General features: G+C 41.0%; 1 protein-coding gene and 1 long non-coding RNA gene across 7 annotated transcripts in view; both read left to right on the top strand.

Annotated features, from left to right (window-relative positions):
* Positions 1–20,089, top strand: part of LOC308468471 — a 253,966-nt gene that overhangs the window by 100,022 nt on the left and 133,855 nt on the right. The gene's annotated exons all lie outside the window — the stretch shown is intronic.
* Positions 1–20,089, top strand: part of MED27 (mediator complex subunit 27) — a 175,656-nt gene that overhangs the window by 25,233 nt on the left and 130,334 nt on the right. Inside the window, exon 1 of one of the 6 annotated variants that reach the window (XM_080990654.1) lies at positions 15,464–15,684. The exons of the other annotated variants lie outside the window; for them this stretch is intronic. Within the exon in view, the coding sequence (XP_080846780.1) occupies positions 15,643–15,684 (42 nt within the window). The 5' untranslated portion in view covers positions 15,464–15,642. Of the gene's footprint in view, positions 1–15,463; positions 15,685–20,089 lie in introns of those variants that run through there. 6 annotated transcript variants of the gene reach the window in all.

The following is a 20,089-nucleotide window of genomic DNA, read 5'->3' as shown; positions in this document are numbered from 1 at the left end:
CTAGATTTTTCAACATGAAGTCCCATACCACGTTATCAAACGCTTTTTCTGCGTCCACGAACATCATTATTGCCTGCTTGTCAATCCTGGCAGATAGAAATTCTAACATATTAATTATATGTCTTATGTTGTCCTTCATATGCCTGCCTGGAAGAAAACCAGCCTGGTCTTTGTGGATAGCTTCTACTAGTAGGGACTTCAATCTTCTCGCCAGAATTCCTGCAAAGATTTTGTAGTCCGTATTCAACAACGAGATTGGTCTATAATTTTTGACTTGAGTTAGATCTGCATCTTGTTTGGGGATAAAGGTAATAAATGCCTCCTTCCAAGTCTCCGGGATTTCACCTTTTCTTAATATATTATTCATAATCTCCTTTAAGGGATTCACCAGAATAGATTTCATCTCTTTATAGTAACCCGCTGTGAATCCATCCGGTCCCGGAGCCTTCCCTCTCTTTAAATCTTTGATTACATCCTCTATCTCCTCTATTTCTATTGGCATATTCAGTCGTTGTTTCTTATCTGTTGGGATTTTTTGCACCATCTTATCTTTCAGAAACCTCTCTATCTTCCTTAAATTATTTCTGTCTTTGTTTTTGTAAAGGCTTCTATAATAATCCAAAAACTCCTTCCTGATTCCTTTTGGATCTGTTACTTCTCCTCCCTCTACTATAATTCTGTTTATTGTGCCTTGTTCTTTCCTTTTTTTTATTTGCCATGCAAGCCATTTGCCAGATTTATTTGAAAACTCAAAGTTCTTTTGTCTTAATTTTTTTATATTCCACTCTACTTCTCTATTTATTATTATGGCAAATTGGGCTTGCAGAATTTTAATATTTTCTTTTGTTTCCTGACAATTAGGTTTTTTGATTAATTTTTGTTCATTGTCCATTATCTGCCTTAAAATTTTTTCTTTTCCTTTCTCTCTATTCTTATTTTTAATCGCATTCTGCTGAATAAAGAATCCTCTTATTACAGCTTTGCTTGCGTCCCAGACTACATTGATATTTGTGCCTTTATCGCAATTATCCACAAAGTAGTCTCTTAACTTCTTTTGCGCATTTTCTACGATTTCCTGATCATTTAGAAGATATTCCTTTAGTCTCCATCTGAAGGTTCTTCTCTCGAAACTCTCCAGTTCGCATTCTATCGGACTGTGATCAGAGATTACTCTCGGTCTTATTTCTACTTGTTTAACTCTAGGGCACAGTTCACTCGAGATCCAAACCTGATCTATTCGTGACATCGACTGATGTGGTTCAGAGTGAAATGTAAATTGTTTATCCAGTGGATGTCTGAGACGCCAAATGTCTATCAGATTGCAATTTTTAACCATTGAGAAGAAGGATTTTGGTAGTTTCCCTTCTTTACTTATTCCTTCCCTAAGTTTATCCGCTTCTAAGGAAACCACACCGTTCATGTCACCCATTAAAATGATTTTCTGATCCATATATTCTGCTAATTTCTCTTCTAAATTTTGGAAGAAATCGGTCTTATTACCATTTGGCGCGTAAATTCCAATCACAACCAAATTCTCTCCTTGCCAGTTGATTCGAACCGCTACCATCCTCCCCTCTTCATCTTTAAATATTTGTTTAGCTTCGATCTTATTTTTAATATACAACACCACACCTCTTTTCTTTTCTCTATCAGAGGATTCAAATTCAATTCCCAATCTTTTATTAATTAACAATTTTTTATGTCTTTTGGCCACATGCGTTTCTTGAAGACAGATGATGTCCAGGTTTTTCTTTCTCAAAAATTGTTCAATTTTATTCCTCTTTTTTTTCTCATTCATTCCATTAATATTCCAACTCAAAATTTTTAACCCCATAATGCCTGGTATTCACCTAAGCTTTCCCTTTCTTCCTTTCTTTCTCTTGTCTCTCTTTTCTCTTATAAATTCGCTGTGTCTTCTTCTTCCCCTTCTTCCTCTTCGTCCGATCTACTTACGTTCGCTTCCACTTCTACCTCTGTTCTTAAGTCTCTTGGTGAACCTCCCTCTGCTCCTTTTACTTCACCTTCCTCTGATCTCAACTCCTTATATTTCCTCAAGAATTTCCCAGTTTCTTCTAGGTTTAGTAACCTGTGTCTTTTACCTCTATAGTCAAATGATATTCCTTCAGGGAACTCCCATCTAAATTCAATTCTATTCTTCTTCAATGTCTGTACTAATGGTTTATAGGAGTCTCTTCGTTTAAGTAATCTAATTGGGATATCTTTAAAGATGATTATGTAATTTCCCTCTATATTCAACCTCTTTTCCCTATTCTTTTGTAAGATCCTATTTCTCATTTCTTTGTCTCTGAATGTAATCAAACAGTCGCCTGTGAGTTTTTTCACTTTTGTTGTTTTTACACGCATTCTAAATGCATTCTGCACATTTCTAGCCATTTCTTGTATTGGAACGTCCATCCATTCCGCCAATTCTTTTATCAATCTTTCCTTAATATTTTCACCTTGTATCTCAGGGACGGCTCTCAACCTGAGATTCGCCTCTCTCTGTCGGAGTTCATTCATTGCTATAACGTCCTTTATCTCCTCTTGTGCTTTGTTTAAATCTAATATTTCTACTTTAATCTTCTCCTTATCCCGCTTAATATCCTTCAGTTCTAATCTTGTCTTCTTTATTCCTTCCTCTACATTTTGCGTTCTCCTAAATACTTCTTTTATCTGACCTTTAAGTTCGCTGACTGTTTCATCTATTTTTTTATCCATATTTCCAATTTTGTTATCCACTTGTTCTAACTTATGTTCTAGGTTGCTTTGACTCTGTTTTATTTCCATTAGCATCTTTACAATGTCCGCCTTTGAATCTGTCTCTTGTTTAGACCCCCTCCTTTCACCAGGAGTCCCCCTGTTCATACCTTTCTTCACCGTATGAGACATTTTGTATTCTTACGCTTTTCCTATTCCCCGGGTTCCCTTATGCCACCCTTCACTGGTACCTCCCCCCTCAAATTCCTTTTTACTATTGATACTAAACAAAGTTATTATTTCCCACACAAATATATGCCATTCATTCAATATGTAACTCTTATTGTGTGTCCTTCTCGCCACCACTCAAATTACTCCACAGGTCAGATAGGCACACAGGCCAAGATTGGTGGGGAAAAGAGTGGGGTGGGGTGGAAGAAGAAAGACAGAAAGAAAAAAAAGAAGAGGGGGGGGAACAAAAGTTATTGATCAGTTAGTCTTCTTCTCGCCACTAGAGGTCCCCACGTCTCTTCAAGATTACACTATTTCCAGCGATATGGTAATGCCCTGTTTCGCCAACGTTCCGTCACTCTTATAAATCAGAAGTCTCTTGCCAGCAGCTTCACAAACTAATTTAAGCTGTATTTACACACAAAACAGCCAGGCAAAATGAAGTTCTCTCCCGCCCTGCCAACCTCACAGCAGCGCCCGAAGTTGCGGGCAGGAGAACCACCTTTTCCAGTTCCTTTTGCAGGTTCTTCTCCTGGGAGGAGAGGAAGAAAACAAGCAGGGGTGGGAAGGTAAGCTAGAGAGATGTGCCGGGAGCAGACGACGACTCTTTCTCGAAGAGCAAATAGTGGGAGAGATAATACTTGCAGTAAGTCCAAAATATATATGTTTTCCCACAACAGAGATGGTTATAGTTGTAGTTGTTTTCTTGTTATTTTTTCTTTTTTTCTCCTTAAACCTTCTCACAGTCCACCACGCTCATAAGTTTTAATGGCGGCGGAGCCTTCTCTTCCGGTTTCCCTTCTCCTTACGTTTTACAGACACAAAAAAAAAAGGAGAAGTGCCCCTTTCATCTATTTCAGCCCTCCGTTTCCTCAAGGAGTTTCAAATGCAACAATTTTAACCCTGGTCTCCCCTTTCCTCCCGCAAGCCTCTTGTTAATAAGTCTCTGCGCGAAAGTTACTTTTAGGGAGAGGAAAGCTGAGGAGAAAACAAAGTATCCGCCAAGGCAACTCACTTTCACTTTCCCAGCACTGGAGTCGCGCTGCGTCAAACAGATTTCGGTTTCAAGCTGAACTCCGTTTGCATCTTAATGTCGCTTCCAGACTTCCTTATTGGTATCGCCGCAAAGTTAAAGATGTTTTAAAGTCGGAGTCCTTTAATATGAGAGCGTAGCGCTTTCTCAACAAGCTCGGGGCTTCGCTACATGGAGGTCGGTAATGGCTTCCCTCGACCCGCTGAACAACGCTGCCGTACTCTTCGCTTCATTTGAAGTTACCTGACGGCTGGGTTGGTCGCTTCAGTCGTAGCGGGAACCAGATTCTCTGGACATCCTCCAGAGGTGTTTTCGGGGGGCCTCCGCGCCCTGAAGCACCCCCTAACCCTCCAAAATAGCCCGGGGTTTCCCTCTCGGTAAAACCCCCGCTTGTGGCGAGATCGCGCTGCACCGGAAGTCCTCGTAGGTAATTACCATATCATGCATATCTGGAACCCACCATTCAATCTAATAAAAGGAGGGGGCATTATGTGGCCCTTTGACCAAGCTGAATTCCTCCCTCTTGAACTTGGGTATCCAAATTGTAGCACATTAGTTCAAGGAAGCTTCTTGCTAAATATTTGAATTGGTCGGGCAATATCCAACAACTTCATTGGTAGGAAGTAGAGTTTAAGGGCAGCAATTTCCAAGTGATGCTAACAGGCGTAATGAACCTTTCCATATCATGTAGCCCTTTGCCTGGGCTTGTGTTTGCTCAGGCTGTGTGAATTCTGTGTGAGTGATGCTGCAGGCATTTTAGCTCTGACAGAGACAGAACTTACTTCCCTCAACCCACATAATTAGGGGTTCTCTTGGCTTATAAATTGAAGGTATAATATTGAAGTACACATTTTGTTCTGACTTTTTCATAAGCAGCAATGACCTTTCAAAGACCAATGCAGGCGCACATTCCACAGTTGAAGGGTGTGCTTGAGTAAGTGGATGGAAAGGATGCTTCATCTTTCAAATGGAGTCTTTCTTTCCTTGGATGGCCTTCCATGTGTCTGTGTGTGCATGGTGCTGTGTCAGAGCTGGAAAATGAATGTCTGCTTTGCAATGGATATAGAAAGACTTAATAAAATGCCTTCCAGTAGCACCTTAGAGACCAACTAGTTATTGGTATGAGCTTTCTTGTGCGTGCACAAAAAAGCTCATACCAATAACTAACTAAGTTGGTCTCTAAGGTGCTACTGGAAGGAATTTCTTTATTTTGTTTCGACTACAGCAGACCAACACGGCTACCTGCCTGTTAATAAAATGCCTTTTCTCTCTTCTTTTTTGCAAAGGTTTCTGTGGCCTGATAAGGATGTCAGATCTCAATTCAATTAGTACCTTTAAACACTCATTTCTTTTTATCTGCCTCCATGTTAATACAATGGCTTGTTAACCATGACACCTCTTCCCGTAAAAGCTCTTATTTGAGGGAGAGCTGCTCTTTAATGGAATTAGATGATAATATTGGAAAGTGAATGGAACAGAGCATTAATGCTGCCAAAAGGTCATAGATGTTTGGAATTACTAACAAGGAAATAATGAAATATATATCAGTGGGCTTCCTAATAACTTACTCTTTCAAGTACTGTATCCTTGTTTTTAGCTTCCAGTCTAGCTTGTGGTCCACTGGTTTATTTATTTAATATGCTTTGGAGGGAGGATGGTAATGTCATCATTGAAGGTGGTGAAATAATCTGCTAGCTCCAACCCCCCACCTCCACCTATCAGCTATTATAAGCTAAAAAAACCCTAAAAGGTACCCAGGAAAGAAGTGGATCCTAAAAGGGTGTGCCCACGTCACCCCAAATATCTAAAGAAAAATTGCTCAGAAGCAATTTTGACTCTAAAATTAGCAGCGGAAAATCAGATATGGGTCAGGAAGAAACAAAATCAGCTATAACCCCGAAAGCTGTGTGTCTTACTAAAGAAGACTTTGAACCCTTACAGGATCTTCTAAAATAGTTTTAAAAAGATTTAGCAATGGAATGGAATGCAGCCTTCAAAGACTTTAAAGTCAAAATTAAAACAAAATTTAAAGACTTATCTACAAAATTTACTGAACTGTCTGCTTCAACTAATGAAGCTTTGGAACTAGGAATATGCAACAAATCCACCATTAAAATACTCACTTAACCAGTGTTAGGCCTACAACTTCGTATGGATTCCTGGGAGGATATGAGTAGACAGGATAATTTACGACTAAAAGGAGCTCCAGAGGGCTTTGAGAAAACAGATATGAAAGCCTTTTTTTGGTAATTGGCTAAATCAACAATTTCCAACTTCAAATGTGAATTTAAACGACACACAGAGAGTGTATAGGTAGGGTTGCCATATTTTGAAGAGCAAAAAAAAAGGACAAATTTGCTGACTTCTGTTTTAACTACCGATCAGACTTTTAACTTGACATATGGCAACCCTAGGATGTGTCTGTATTTGTGTGTATGCACTCATGTAAGGGGTGTGTGTGGGAGTAGAGGAAAGACTAGAATATGAGAGAGGATAGATGAAGATTAAAATGAAAAGGGAAAGGAAGGGAAGAGGAAAAGGGGGAAGGGGAGGATTAAATAATTGAATGAGGGTAAAGAGTGCAAGTGAGAGTAGGAGTAGGGGTTTGGAGGTAAAAGTCAGAGTTCAAGACAGAGAATCAAGTTAAAAATGGAGGGGGGCCACTAGGGGGCTCATTGGAAGATGGCCGACAATACCATCTCTCCGACCCACACGGGGTAATTAAGAGGCTGTTATGGGAGTAGGCAGCCTCCCTTGTTGCCCCAAGGAAATGGGGAACACTGCCCTTGCCTGCTGTGCCCATAAATCACCCCCTAATTCGAAAGAAGGGGGTGAGGGCCCTAGGCAGAATGCCCCCGTGTGGACATCGGCTCTCCTGGACGCTGTCTCTGATCGCGCACTAGTTGCAGCAATTTGGAATAATTAATTACAAAAGAAGCAAATGCACATATTTCAAGTGAAGAAGGGGAGTGAAGTCTGCTAATTTAAGTGACCTCTGCGAAAGAAGACGACGGGCTGGAGAAACAGGAATATTTTACGATGAAGATACACCAAAGGCGGGGTATGTTGACAACGGGGCTGAATGGGGGGGGGACCTTTATGTGATTTACAAGAACCCCTCCTCATTAGAACCGTCGGTTGAACTGACCCAAGCAGGATGATTAAGGTCTGTGTGGAGATAAACTTTAACCAAAAGTATGCTTTATGGAGACCGAGAAGCAATAAGAGCTTTTGGGAATGGCGCAGCAATTAATTCGGAGTCGCCATCTTGCCAAAGGATTTATAGCCGGGAGGAAGAACAGTTTTGTTTTCAGACTGCATTCCTAGTGAATCTCCTCAGAGGTTTTGAGAAAGGAGGCACTCCTCCCCGCTTTGTGGAAAGCTTTCTCCATCTGGGAAACTGGAAACTTCTAACTCTTCCCTGACATCACCCCCTCCCCTAAGCCCCCCTTCCTCCTCCTCGCTTTCCTCTGTTTCTGAAGGACTGAACCCTATGGACTCCTCTTCCTCTCTATCTGTCTCTTCAAAAATTTCTTGAAGATGCCAGTTATGAGGTTTTAGCTTGTGGGGATATTTACTATGAAATTCTTCTCAATTCTGGAATGTTTATTTTTTCTGTTGGTTCCCATGAGTTCTCAGATTCATCTAACCCTTTCCATGCAACCAAATACTGTAATTATAAAGGTAAAGGTAAAGGTAAAGGTAAAGGTAAAGGTACCCCTGCCCGTACGGACCAGTCTTGACAGACTCTAGGGTTGTGCGCTCATCTCACTCTAGAGGCCGGGAGCCAGCGCTGTCCGCAGACTCTTCTGGGTCACGTGGCCAGCGTGACAAGCTGCATCTGGCGAGCCAGCGCAGCACACGGAACGCCGTTTACCTTCCCGCCAGAGCGATACCTATTTATCTACTTGCACCCGGAGGTGCTTTCAAACTGCTAGGTTGGCAGGCACTGGGACCGAACGACGGGAGCGCACCCCGCCGCGGGGATTCGAACCACCGACCATGCGATCGGCAAGTCCTAGGCGCTGAGGTTTTACCCACAGCGCCACCCGTGTCCCTACTGTAATTAATACTGTAATAATACTGTAATTATCTCCTACTTATTCTCGAATCTAATATCTCTTCCACTTCGGTCTCCTTTCCCCCCATCATGGTGGGAAAAGGAGGTGGTTCCCTTGAAATTTGATACTTATGTCCTGGTACAAACACTGACAGTAAAGATCTATGAAATACAGGGTGTATTCTCATATTTTCAGGTAAATGAAGCTTGAAAGCGGCTGGGTTAATTTGAGCCTGCCACGGGTACCTCTCCTTCGGCAGGGGATGGGCTGCATGGTCCCCTAGGGATTCCTGCAGTCCTCCTCACAGGTCAGTCCCAGGATTGGACCTATTCTAGGTGATGTGCCTCCACATGGCCTACTCTGCCATTCTGATCCTTCTTGGCCTCTCCTCTGCAAAAGTGGCAGTAGTGGCAGCTCAGGGGCTGCTCAGTACAAGAGAGAGGCTCCCACAGTGCCTGTGCTGCCATGGGTCCCCCGGGCAAGTACACCCTGCAGTGGCAGCAACGCTGGTGGTGCTGGTGGCAGCAGCACCAACACCAACGTGGGCTTCTCCTGATCACAGGCCATGGTCTCCACCAGCCAAGCTGCAGAAAGAGACACGCAGGCCTGGCCGAAGGCTGCGGAGCCGCTGGAGAAGCGGGTGGTGGCAGCAGGCTGGCCTAGCAAGCCTATGCTGCGAATCCTGCAGGACTTCAGCAGCGACCCCAGCTGCAATGGGAGCTCGCGTTCCCCATCCTGACCTGATCTTTCTATATCAATGGCTAGTGATAGTCTTGCTTTGGACTTCGAGCATGCTGTGAGCTGCTATGAGCAAAAATCTTGCTATGAGCTGCTGGAGTGAGATACATATGGAACTTCCCATTTAAACTTTTTATATTTGCAGACAACAAAACCCTGATAGTCTCCACTCCAACTGAAGCCAAATTACCACTGGAACAATTGAAATTCATTCGGGAAGAGGCAGAAGAAGGAGAGGAGTAGAGCCAATATGGGTGGCATTGCAAGTCACAGAGAAATAAGAATCCTAGGAGTTCATAAAGAAATCAGAAACAACATTCTTCTGCAAACTGACTTGTTTAATTTTTAATTTTCATAACTATATACTATATATTATGCCCAGTGCTAGAATATTAGAGTGTAACTGTTGAAGAAAATGGTGAAGGGAGAAAGTGAAGGAAAGCTGAAACAAGTATTTCCTTTTTCTTAGCAAGTACAATAAAATATTAACTGTTTGAAGTTGGGGGGGGAGAAAAGAATGTGAACTGACTCAATGCCCAGTTTATACTTCCTACCTGTGGACTCCTAAATGAAATCCACATTGAATCTCTACAAAGGGATTCTATGGAGAGCAGTATTTTAAACTTTGCTTTATTTTTGCATTACACTGCAATGCTAGGAGGGAAGTGGACCGGAAGGGAGACTAAACAAGTCCAGAAGAGTTAATAACTGTTTGAAGCTACTAATACTTAAACTTGACACTAGCTATAGTGAATTGGGCTGTTGGATGTAAGGCCTAAATAACATTTGCAGTCAGAATTTTTTCCCCATGAGGATAAATGTTAACATGAGCATTAAAATCTGCTCATGGCCTAGGAAACCCTATTAAAAAGAGAAGGGTTTGGAATGAATTGAAACGGAAATCCAGATTTTATTTTCCTACAAGAAACCCATCTTTAAAAAACAATTAGAATTAATTCCATTAATAAATCAATCCAAGGCAATGTGGCACACTGCTGCTCGATTTTTTTTAAAGAGCAAGTATTTGGATTTCCCCACATAAAGGCACATTCTCTATTTGCCCATGAGTGTGCTTATGCGTGGTGCTGTGAACCCAGAAAAGGGGAGCACTCTGGAGAATCCTCATGGCTCACAAGGAGACCCACCCCAGAGCCCAAAGAGGATGTTCTCATGAGCTGGAGGTCCATGACACTTGTTCAGGCCTCCCCGCCTAACAGCTGATGTTCAGGGTAGTGCAGGATTAGCTGCTGCTACCCTCTGTGTCAGCTGTGCAAGCCTCGTTGCCCCTCCAGGGTACTCCCAGTTACACAATTTCGGTTACACACGGGGAGGCCTGGAATGTAACCCCTGTTACGTTTAAAGAAGTAGGGATTTTAAAAGACATAAGATGACATTTTATTTTCCTGAAAGGCACCTTAAATGGTGAAAACTTAACTTTGGGTTCGATTTATAGTACAAATTTGGGGGCGGCGGCAAAAAGAATTCATTGAAGTGATATTAAATAAATTAAAGGATTTTCAGGAAGGCAGACTACTTTTAGGAGGTGATCTAAATTGGGCATTAGACCCAAAGAGAGATCAAAGGGGGACACTAAGGCATTCTCCTACACATAGCTGTCAACTTTTCCCTTTTCTTGCGAGGAATCCTATTCGGAATAAGAGAATTTCCCTTAAAAAAAGGGAAACGTTGACAGCTATGCTTCTACACATCCAGGCAACCTAAAAGATCTCCTTTGTCAATAAGCATTAATAGATCTAAGGAGGGCACTAAACTCATTGGAGGGTGATTTTTTATTTTTCCAAAATTCTAATAACTCATCAGTAAAACAAAATCAGAACTACTATGTCTGAATGTCCCATCAGAAGTATAAAGTACAAGTTAAAGCGAGTTTTAAACTTTGTCCAAAATATATTAAATATTTGGGAATCAACATGACAAAATCATGGAAACAATTATTTAAAGCTAACTTTTCACCAGTGGGGAAAAGTGTTACAAAGAATCTTGAAAGATTGTTAAAGACATCTATTTCCTGGATGGGTAGGGTAGCATCAGTTAAAATGATGATACAACAAAAAAACCATATTTGTTTCAAACCTACACTGGTACCTTGGTTGTCGAATGGCTTGGCTCCCAAACAAATCGGCTCCTGAATGTCGGAAACCCAGAAGTAAGTGTTCTGGTTTGCAAACATTTTTGGAAGCTGAACGTTGAACGCGGCTTCCGCGGCTTCCAGTTGAGTGTAGGAAGCTCCTGCAGCCAATCAGAAGCTGCACCTTGGTTTTCGAATGGTTCCAGGAGTCAAATGGACTCCTGGAATGGATTAAGTTCGACAACCAAGGTTCCACTGTATATGTATTTGAGCAAAGACCATAAAGAAATGGCAAAAAAGATTGTAGGCTTTATTCATCAGGGCAAGAGACTTAGACTGTGATTATTTTATCAGTATTCCTGGAGTTGGGGGTATGGGTCTACCATATTTGCAAAGATACCATGGTGCAACCCACATACAAAATGTAATTAGTATGGTAAATAATGTAAAAGAGAAGCTTTGTATCTAATTGGAATTTGATAAACATGTGCAACACAGAATATCTGGTATTTCATTTTTTTTATTACAAAACTATCTTAGAAATGATAACAAACCCAATCCTGGAAACAAAATTAACGCCACCTAAATCACCATTGATTCCCTTCGCATTGCACACCTCCTTTTACACACAATAGAGAATTGATTGATATGAAATGGAAAGAAAAAGGCTTGTACAGATTGATTCACTTTTATGAAAGTTATATCTCTCTACAGCAAGGCAAATAATGGAAAGAATGGAAGGATGTGATCTATCAGGTGATGCATTTTATCTCAAATTCAGCCATTAAATCTCAAGCAATTAGACAAATGACACCATTTGAAAAACTAATTCTGAATATGACTGAATACTCCCCTCCCCAGAATGTACAATTTTATACAAAATATTCACTGCCCTAGTCATTGGGCAGTGCTCAGCTATTAAAACAAAACTGGTAAAAGGACATAGGTGTAGAAACTGAAGAAGCAAATTGGAATGACAAACTCCCCCCCTTAACATCACCCCACATTAGAGAAAACTCTTTTAACTTAATATATGGATGGCATCTAACACCTGTAAGACTCCGTTATATGGACAAAGCATCATCTGCAGCAGGCTGGAGGGGATGGATGCAAGGTAATTGACACAATTTTCCAAATGTGGTGGACATGTGAATTAGTGCAACCATTTTAGGAAAGGGTATTTGCAGAAATGAGCAAAATTAGGAACCAAATGTACAGTGCCAAGCCATGTCTAGGTTTATTAACAATTTTTAAAGATACTCAAATTATTCCACAGGGAACTTGATGATAATAATTTATTATTTGACCCCACCTATCTGACAGGGTTGCCACAGCCACTCTGGGCGGTCTTTCTCTTGTTAGCAGCACAATTACTTATAGCAAAAAAATTGAAAGGACTTGATCACCATCTACACATCACACAATGGGAGCAGAACATATAGACAATTACTGTATCTGAGAAACTGAGAGACTACAAACCCTGAATGATGCATCCAACAGCATTCAAAACTCACATTGTTCTATGCGCGTTTTGCAACAGGGAATTTTATTAATGCGAGCAATTTCTGAACTCTGGACTCAGTACTATGCCTAAGATTTCAGATTAAAACTGCCATTTCTGGAATGAAAGGGGACCTTTTTCTGCCTCCTCACTTCCAGCCACCCTCTGAGGACTGGAGAAGGGATCCTCATAAGAATATTAGTGGGGTGGGCAGGGGAAGTATGGCTTTGTTTTTTGCAGTCTTCAGATAAGGACTAGACCACATGAAAAATGAATAATAAGACGTTAGCAGCAGTTCATTCATTTTCAGCTTTGTATTCTTGTTATAAAAAGCATGCCTAGACATTCAGTTGCAGCACCCATAACCTAGGTCTCGGGTGCCATTTAGCTACTAGCTCTCGTATTTCAGTTTCTAACACTGGCATCCAGTGTGTAAAATTTTCTTGAAATATGGCACCCCTTTATAAAACGTTCAAATGAACACCCTCATGACTGGCACCCCCACATACAAACAGATTTTTTGGGGGAAATTGAAGCATTTGTCTTCTGTGGGATGTTTTGAAAATTTTATGTTTATGCTTATATTCTTCTTCTTGAAAATTCATAAAATATTTTTAAAATAATAATTTTTTCGGAGTATGCATAGCTTGTAAAGTACATTTAAAAAGGTATTAACTTTCTGCTGAATTTAAAAAGTGACAGATGAAAAAGGGCACAGTGCAATATGCTCTGTAGCTTGGGTTTTGTTCAGTTTTCCATCCTGTCTCTCTCTCCCCCCCCCCCAATTCCTTGAGACTGGAGCTTGACTCCGTTCTTGAACTTGGGAATCCGAACAACAGATGGTGCTGTTTCAAATTAAAAAAATTTAAACTAAGATCCATCAGCTGCCAACATGAAACACTCTTCTTTTTTCTGAAGGGAAGGAGCTCATTATCAAGAGTATTTAAGCAAAGTAGGTATTTAATCTTCCTTAATCATTTGCATTCTTGAGAAGAAGGATACCAGTGGCAGCTGTCATGCCAGGCCAAGCCCTGTGAATATGCTTGCTTGTAATTACTTCACAAAATCTATTTTAATTCTGTTCACGCTGAGTACAGTCAAAACTGAAGCCCAAAAGTGAGAAATATTTTCACAAGCACCTCATTTATAATTAAATTGATTTCTTTTCTATCTTATTCTCTAGTCGTTCAGGAAGGGCCTAATACTTCTTAGGAACTTGCAATAGAAGCTTAAAAAGTTTGTTGTTGTTTTAAGGCTGTTTTTCCTTTTTCAATAATGTAAGTTCAAGTTTAGGACTCCATATCTTTGGCAAACTGTATGCTACCATGGATCCTGTTGCTCAGTTCCCATGTTACCCATTAATATTATTTCAGTTTCTTAGTCACTTGCCACATAGAAGTCTCCAAGTGACTTACGACATTTTAAGAGCACGAAGCATAATATAAAAACACTAAAAAGGACAAGACTTGATGATAAGTCATACAATAACCAGTAAAACAGACCCAATAATTCAGCAGCAAAAGCGTGCCATCCCTAGACAGCAGAATCATTTTACACCTTCAGTAAAGTCCAAAAGGATTGTAAAATCCAAAATCCAAATGTCATGTAAAAGTCAGGGTGTGTTCAGTCACAAGTGCCACCCTCCCTGTGCTTAATGTTTGTTTCCCAGTAAATTTGCCCATGCTTTTTACCAGAGTAATTTCCCTATCACTGGGGTTCTGAAATCTTTCATGGAATATGTTGGAGTTTTTCCTCTTGATTAAAGAGCTGGTCAATAAGGGAGCCTTTCAGTGACTTCATAAAACATGGAGGCAGTTTATCTAATGAAACTGTGTTTCCACCAAGTGGAGAGCACGAAGAATATATGAAATACTCTTGTGGAATGTATTTAAATGCCTTTATTCCACAGAAGGCAGAGGACAGGGGAACTTGTATCTACAGCTGCATCTTTATCAGAGTCCCTTGAGTGGAACGTTCTTTTTCCTAGTGCACTGTTTCCTGATTTTGTCCTCTTCAGTATGTTCTTGGAAGCTTTGCATGTTCTGTATAGTGCATAAGCACTTCTCATTGTTGAAATTACTTGACTGGACCCACACATATAGGTTTGTGGACAAAATAGCTAGGTGTTTTGTTTTTGGTCACTCCTTCTGCTCCCTTCCTTTCAGGAGCTGCTAAAACTAGGAACACTTTTATCTCTGTTGTGCTGGCCCATGTGGTGCTGGTCAGAAGATTCCTTGAAATGCGGGGTGTTCTTGAGTGCTAAAGTGATTCTTTCTCACCCAGGAAGCCTATGAGCTCCTTCAGTGTGGAGAAGTTATAAAGTGCACTGGTGCTGAGACGGGATCTTTTCTCTCAGTTTGCTTTGGGGCAAGCAAGAAGCAGTAAGAATGATTTCATTTCCAAAGCTCAGTGCAAAGCGATGAACACCCCCCCTCCCTTCTCATCTGAACTCTCTATGAGTATGCCAGAGGACTTGGAAGGAGTCAGAGCTGGAGTCTTGCACTTGACGCATAAAAGAGCACTCATCCTCTTGAGTGTTGTGCAAAGTGCAGAGAAGTAATGGCAGCATAGATATAGTGGCTGGCTGGTATACAAATTGAAAATGAAATGAAATGAAATGAAATGAAAGGGTCAGAGACCTGTTACTACTTCTGCAGCAGGCTCCCTGTCACCAGCATCCTAGAGTCACCCAGTTAGTGTAAGAAAAACACTGGGGCCTAATTTGATCAGTAGAATATTTGGTATCTGGTAGGTAAAGGGACCTCTGACCATTAGGTCCAGTCGTGACCGACTCTAGGGTTGCGGCGCTCAAGCCGCTTCTAGTGAACCAGAGCAGTACACGGAAATGCTGTTTACTTTCCCGCCAGAGCAGTACCTATTGTATCTACTTGCACTTTGACGTGCTTTCGAACTGCTAGGTTGGCAGGAGCAGGGACCGAGCAACGGGAGCTCACCCCGTCGCGGGGATTCGAACCGCCAACCTTCTGATCAGCAAGCCCTAGGCCCTGAGGTTTAACCCACAGCGCCACCCACGTCCCTTGGTATCTGGTGGGCTGGGCTTATATGTCATGCTCCGGAATCAGCCCCTCCCTTCAGCGTGTTCCATTAAGTTTCAGTTGAGAGGGACTAACTGCCTCTTTGTGTTTCTTGCCTCAGACTTGCCTCGTGTCCTTAGTTTCCCTCATTATGTTAATTTGTTACAGTTTTCTTTATTATTAAAGCTTAGTTTACATTTACGTGAGCCACATATTTTTCTCAAAGAAAAAGAAACTCTGCTGAGGAAAGGTGTGGAATGTCCAAAACTCTGTTTGAGGGGATATTCCCAGTTTACCAGGTGGATTTATTTTGTTAATTATCCCCCCCACCTTCACAACAGTTAACACAAAAGGGGAGCTTTTTAGCCACTGAGAAGTCTTCTCATCCTTTGTGCTGACTGTAGTCAAAGTGAAGTGAAGTGACTCAGCCACTGAGGATTGGCCCCTAGGGTCACTCTAGAGAAGACCTGCTTCAAAACTAAGCATTTAGGAACACCAACAACACACGGTTCAAGGAGACTGGTGTGTAAGTTCTGTTACTTGCAATAAAACTTCAAGGAAAACATGAATTACGTTACTCAGAAAAAAGGATATTGAAGTACTCCAAATGATTTTCCCATACCAAGAAAATAGTCAATCTAGCTGAGGGGCTGCATGTGGAGATCTACATTGTTCGTTGCCATGAATCCCTATTTATCTTTACTGTATAAGATTATTGTATAATCTTAGAAGGGAGCATGGCCATGACTATCAAGAAGGGACTCTGAACTTGCCACTGCTGTACTTCATGCTTTGTGCTGGATGACCTGGAAAGAGCAGGGAGTAGATTTATCGCTTGGGCATTACCAACTTATATAGAACATTACTTGTGCCCAGAGGCGCCATCTTCTGAAGAACATTGAGGGGCTGCATGTGGTGTCGTGCAATGTCTTGTTGTCACTCTGTGTCTAGCTCCGTGTTCAGCTTTAACAAGGGGTTGGGGTGGGGGGGGACTAAAAAAAAAAAAAAAAAAGTTTAAGGATGCCTTAGCCCCCTGGAGCCGGTGCCTATGCTTGTGTTGTTCCTGGTTCATTCAAAAGTCTGTTCTGGCTTTGTGTAGAAGCAGAAGGGAGCCTCTGACTTGTTCCTACACAGTGCTATGTGTGGAACATACACATTGGCCCTGTGTGTGAATTGGCCCTTTGTCTCTCATTTTGGAGTCTCTGTGGCTCTCAATCTTGTATTAAACGTTCTATTTCAGCGATTGAACTCCCCACCCTCTAAAGAGTGCAATTGCCAAATCATTATTATTATTTTTAAGCATTGTTTTCTTTCTCTGTGTTTATTTTGCCTGGAACATCATTGAATAACAAAATTAGCCAGATCTAAATGATTTGCTGACTGTTTGCTTGTATGTGTATTTAAACGTGTCACTGAGAGGCCTGTTGTACCTAATTAAGTACTTGAGCTGTGAAGCATTATTTTCAGTTGAAACAAGCCTGCTACATTTTGGCTTTAGGATGCAGTTGGAAACTTTTCTTAGCTAATTGTGTTTATGTTGCCTCCAATTAAATAAGTCTGCCTGCATTAAAAAAAACCCGAAATAGTTTCGAACCTACACCCTTGTGCAAATTAATTGAAACAAGCAATGTAGTTTATTGTACAAAACTCATATATACATGTACAAAACTCACATATAGATACATTAGTAATGGATATGACCTCCGCTATTTTTAAGCAGCATTTGAACATGGTTTGGCATGGAGTCTACTACTTTCGAACAGTCACTGTTGATTTTTGGATCCCTGTACCACACTTGAATCAGCGCCTGAATGAGCTTCTCCATAGTCATACAGTCTACAGCAGGGAGGCGACTTTTGCATATAGCCCACAAATTCTCAATGGGATTTACGTCTGGGGAATTCCCCAGTACCTGTATTTGCTGCTGTGTCATGAATTTCTTCACCACTTTTGATGTGTGACAGGAGGCTAGGTTCCGCTGCAATATCCCAGTACTGTCAGGATGCCTCTTTTCCAGCTCTGGAATAACTCTCTTTTGTAGAACCTTCAACATATTGTGGCGAGCACATCATTCCTTCTATTGGTTTCAGGTTCACCATAATGATCGATTGACTTTTCGTGTTTGTACAGGATTATGAGTAAGATAGAAAACATTCTTTGTTTCATTTAATTTGCACAAGGTGTATATGTTGCAAGAGCTCTGTGGATTTCTCTTTCAGAATTTAGTTAATAGTTTGATGATTTTTAGGATTGATCCAGAACTTCTATCTCTTTTCCCCATTTAATGTTAGTTTGGATGGTTACAAACAAACAAACAAACAAAAACACCCACAGCCTATTTTCATCACTTGTTGTTTAGTCACATTTGCATTGTATTGAGGTTGTTCTTCTCTGTGTCAATTCCTTGTTGCTATATGATCTTCTATTTTTTGTTGATGACATTACATTATTACTTCACAACCCCATATGGGTCACTGCAGTTAGTGTGGGCACATGAGGCTGATGTTTGTGAGTGTGAAGAAACTTAGCCAGGGAAGGAAAAGGTTACTACTGAAGAACAACAAAAAACACAAATAATCAGAGGCAAGAGTGCCTTCCTCCCAACCCTCATCTGTTCAGTTTCATTGAATTTGCTACTTTCAAAATAGTATTAAAATTGGCAAGTAACGAAATCAGAGAACATTCAGTGCAACTCCGATTGTTTTGCTTCGGAAAAGCAGATTTCAGTATGTAAATTTATCAAAATAAGATGATACAGGGGTAATGTGGTAAGGATGAACTGTAATCAGATCCCCCAAATTGAAAAAGTGTATTATATTGAAAATGTGAAGCATGGGTTCTGTTGGTACTGAACTGTGTTTTAACATTTATAGCATACTAAGGCAATATTAAGAGAGTCACCGGGTTGTTGAGTTGCTGTTGCTATTGCTCTGCTTTGCTGATCTCCTTGTGTCTGTGTATTACATCATCAAAAGTGCTGTGAATCCATTTTCTTACTGCCAGGACAAGTGTTTTCCATACTGGCTTTGGCAGTATATAAATAAAACATATAGCTATTGGAGGTTGGCTTATGTGCTTTGCTAGGAGTTTGATTTGAAAGTGACTCTTGCAGTTTACTCCTGATCTTGCAAACCAGCCTTTCAATTTGGGGTGCTATTCACTTAGGGTGAATAGCAATTATTACAAGTGTCATGTAATAACAAATATTACAACTGTCATGGACGCTTTAGCTGAGATTCCTTCATTGCTGTGGGTTGGACTAGATGGCCCTTGGGGTCCCAACTCTACGATTCTATTATTTTATTGTTCAAAATTATACAGCACTCTTCCTTGAAAAAGCCTTTTATTAAGGGAAAGTGGAAAGTCCGTTGTTAGTATGGCTGCTGTCACCTGGAAGAATCTATTGGGGATGGGGATGACTTGGTACTTGCATCATCCTCTAAAACAAACCTGTAACAGTATGTTCACATGGAAATAAGATTACCAAGAGGAAAACAAAATATGAGCACCAACTTTGCCATCTTGTTCCTAACATTTAAAATATCGGAAGTAATGTAATGAGTAGTACCCTCTTGCATTTAATTTATTTGTCTCTCCAAGCGCTGAAATAAGTGTACAGTGGTACCTCTGGATGCAAATGGGATCCGTTCCAGAGCCCCATTCGCATCCTGAGCAGAACGCAACCTGCGCATGCGCAGGTCACAATTCGCTGCTTCACATGGGTGTGACATCATTTTGAGCGTCTGCGCGAGTGGCGAAACCCAGAAGTAACCCATCCCGTTACTTCAGGGTTGCTGTGGAACGCAACCTGAAAACACTCAACCTGAAGCTACTTTAACCCCGAGGTATGACTGTACATGAAATTATAATGTACATACATACAAGAGAGGCTACTTCTAAGCTCACTAGTCAGGTGGCACCATTTATTGTCAGTAGTTTTTTTGGGTTGAGCTTGGAAAATAGAGCTTAAGCTGTCTATCTGTTGAGTTCAAAGTGGTGATCAGTTTTCATTGTTCGTAGTGTATCTGGAAGATTGACTGCCCTTCAAAATGCAGAAAATACACTTTCATTTTATTTTTAGTTAGAACATTTCAGAACACCTTGTTCCTGTTTTTATATTGAATCCTATACCCTAGAGTCGGACACGACTGGCCCGTACGGGCAGGGGTACCTTTACCTTTACCTTTTTATACCACCCCAAAGACTTTGGGTGAAGGTAATGCATTAAAAAAAGCCAGTGGAACAAACTACTTTAAATGCTGTCCCAAGATAATTTCCACATATCTACTTTAGCTGTGAGCATTAAAACTTCCTCAGACATGGATCCCTGTAACAACTCAGACGATTCTAGAGGTGGGACTGCTGCAATTTCAAGAATTCCTCATCAGTGTGCAGTTGACACTCTGACTTGGCACATCACTGACACAAGAGTGCTCTCAGATTATCTTGGATTGTGATGCGAGATCAGTATATAGGAAATGGCCCTCTTCTAAGTCAGACCAATGGTGTTTCTAGCTCAGTACTGTCTGTACTGAGTGGTGGCAGCTCTCCAGGTTCTCTCCCAGACATGCTTGGAGATACCACTTATTGAACCTGGGGCCTTTTGCATTATGTGCTCTAACACTAAACTTTGTCCCTTTCCTAAATGATAAATGAGTATGTAGCTTCTATTGTTCGTCTATATCCAGGGAAGCTATTGTATAT

Source organism: Podarcis pityusensis (genome assembly GCF_964106645.2).
Source record: "Podarcis pityusensis genome assembly, chromosome: Z".
Lineage (NCBI taxonomy): Eukaryota > Metazoa > Chordata > Lepidosauria > Squamata > Lacertidae > Podarcis > Podarcis pityusensis.
Note: the sequence above shows the minus strand (reverse complement) of the source record. Positions and strands in the feature narration are given on the sequence as shown.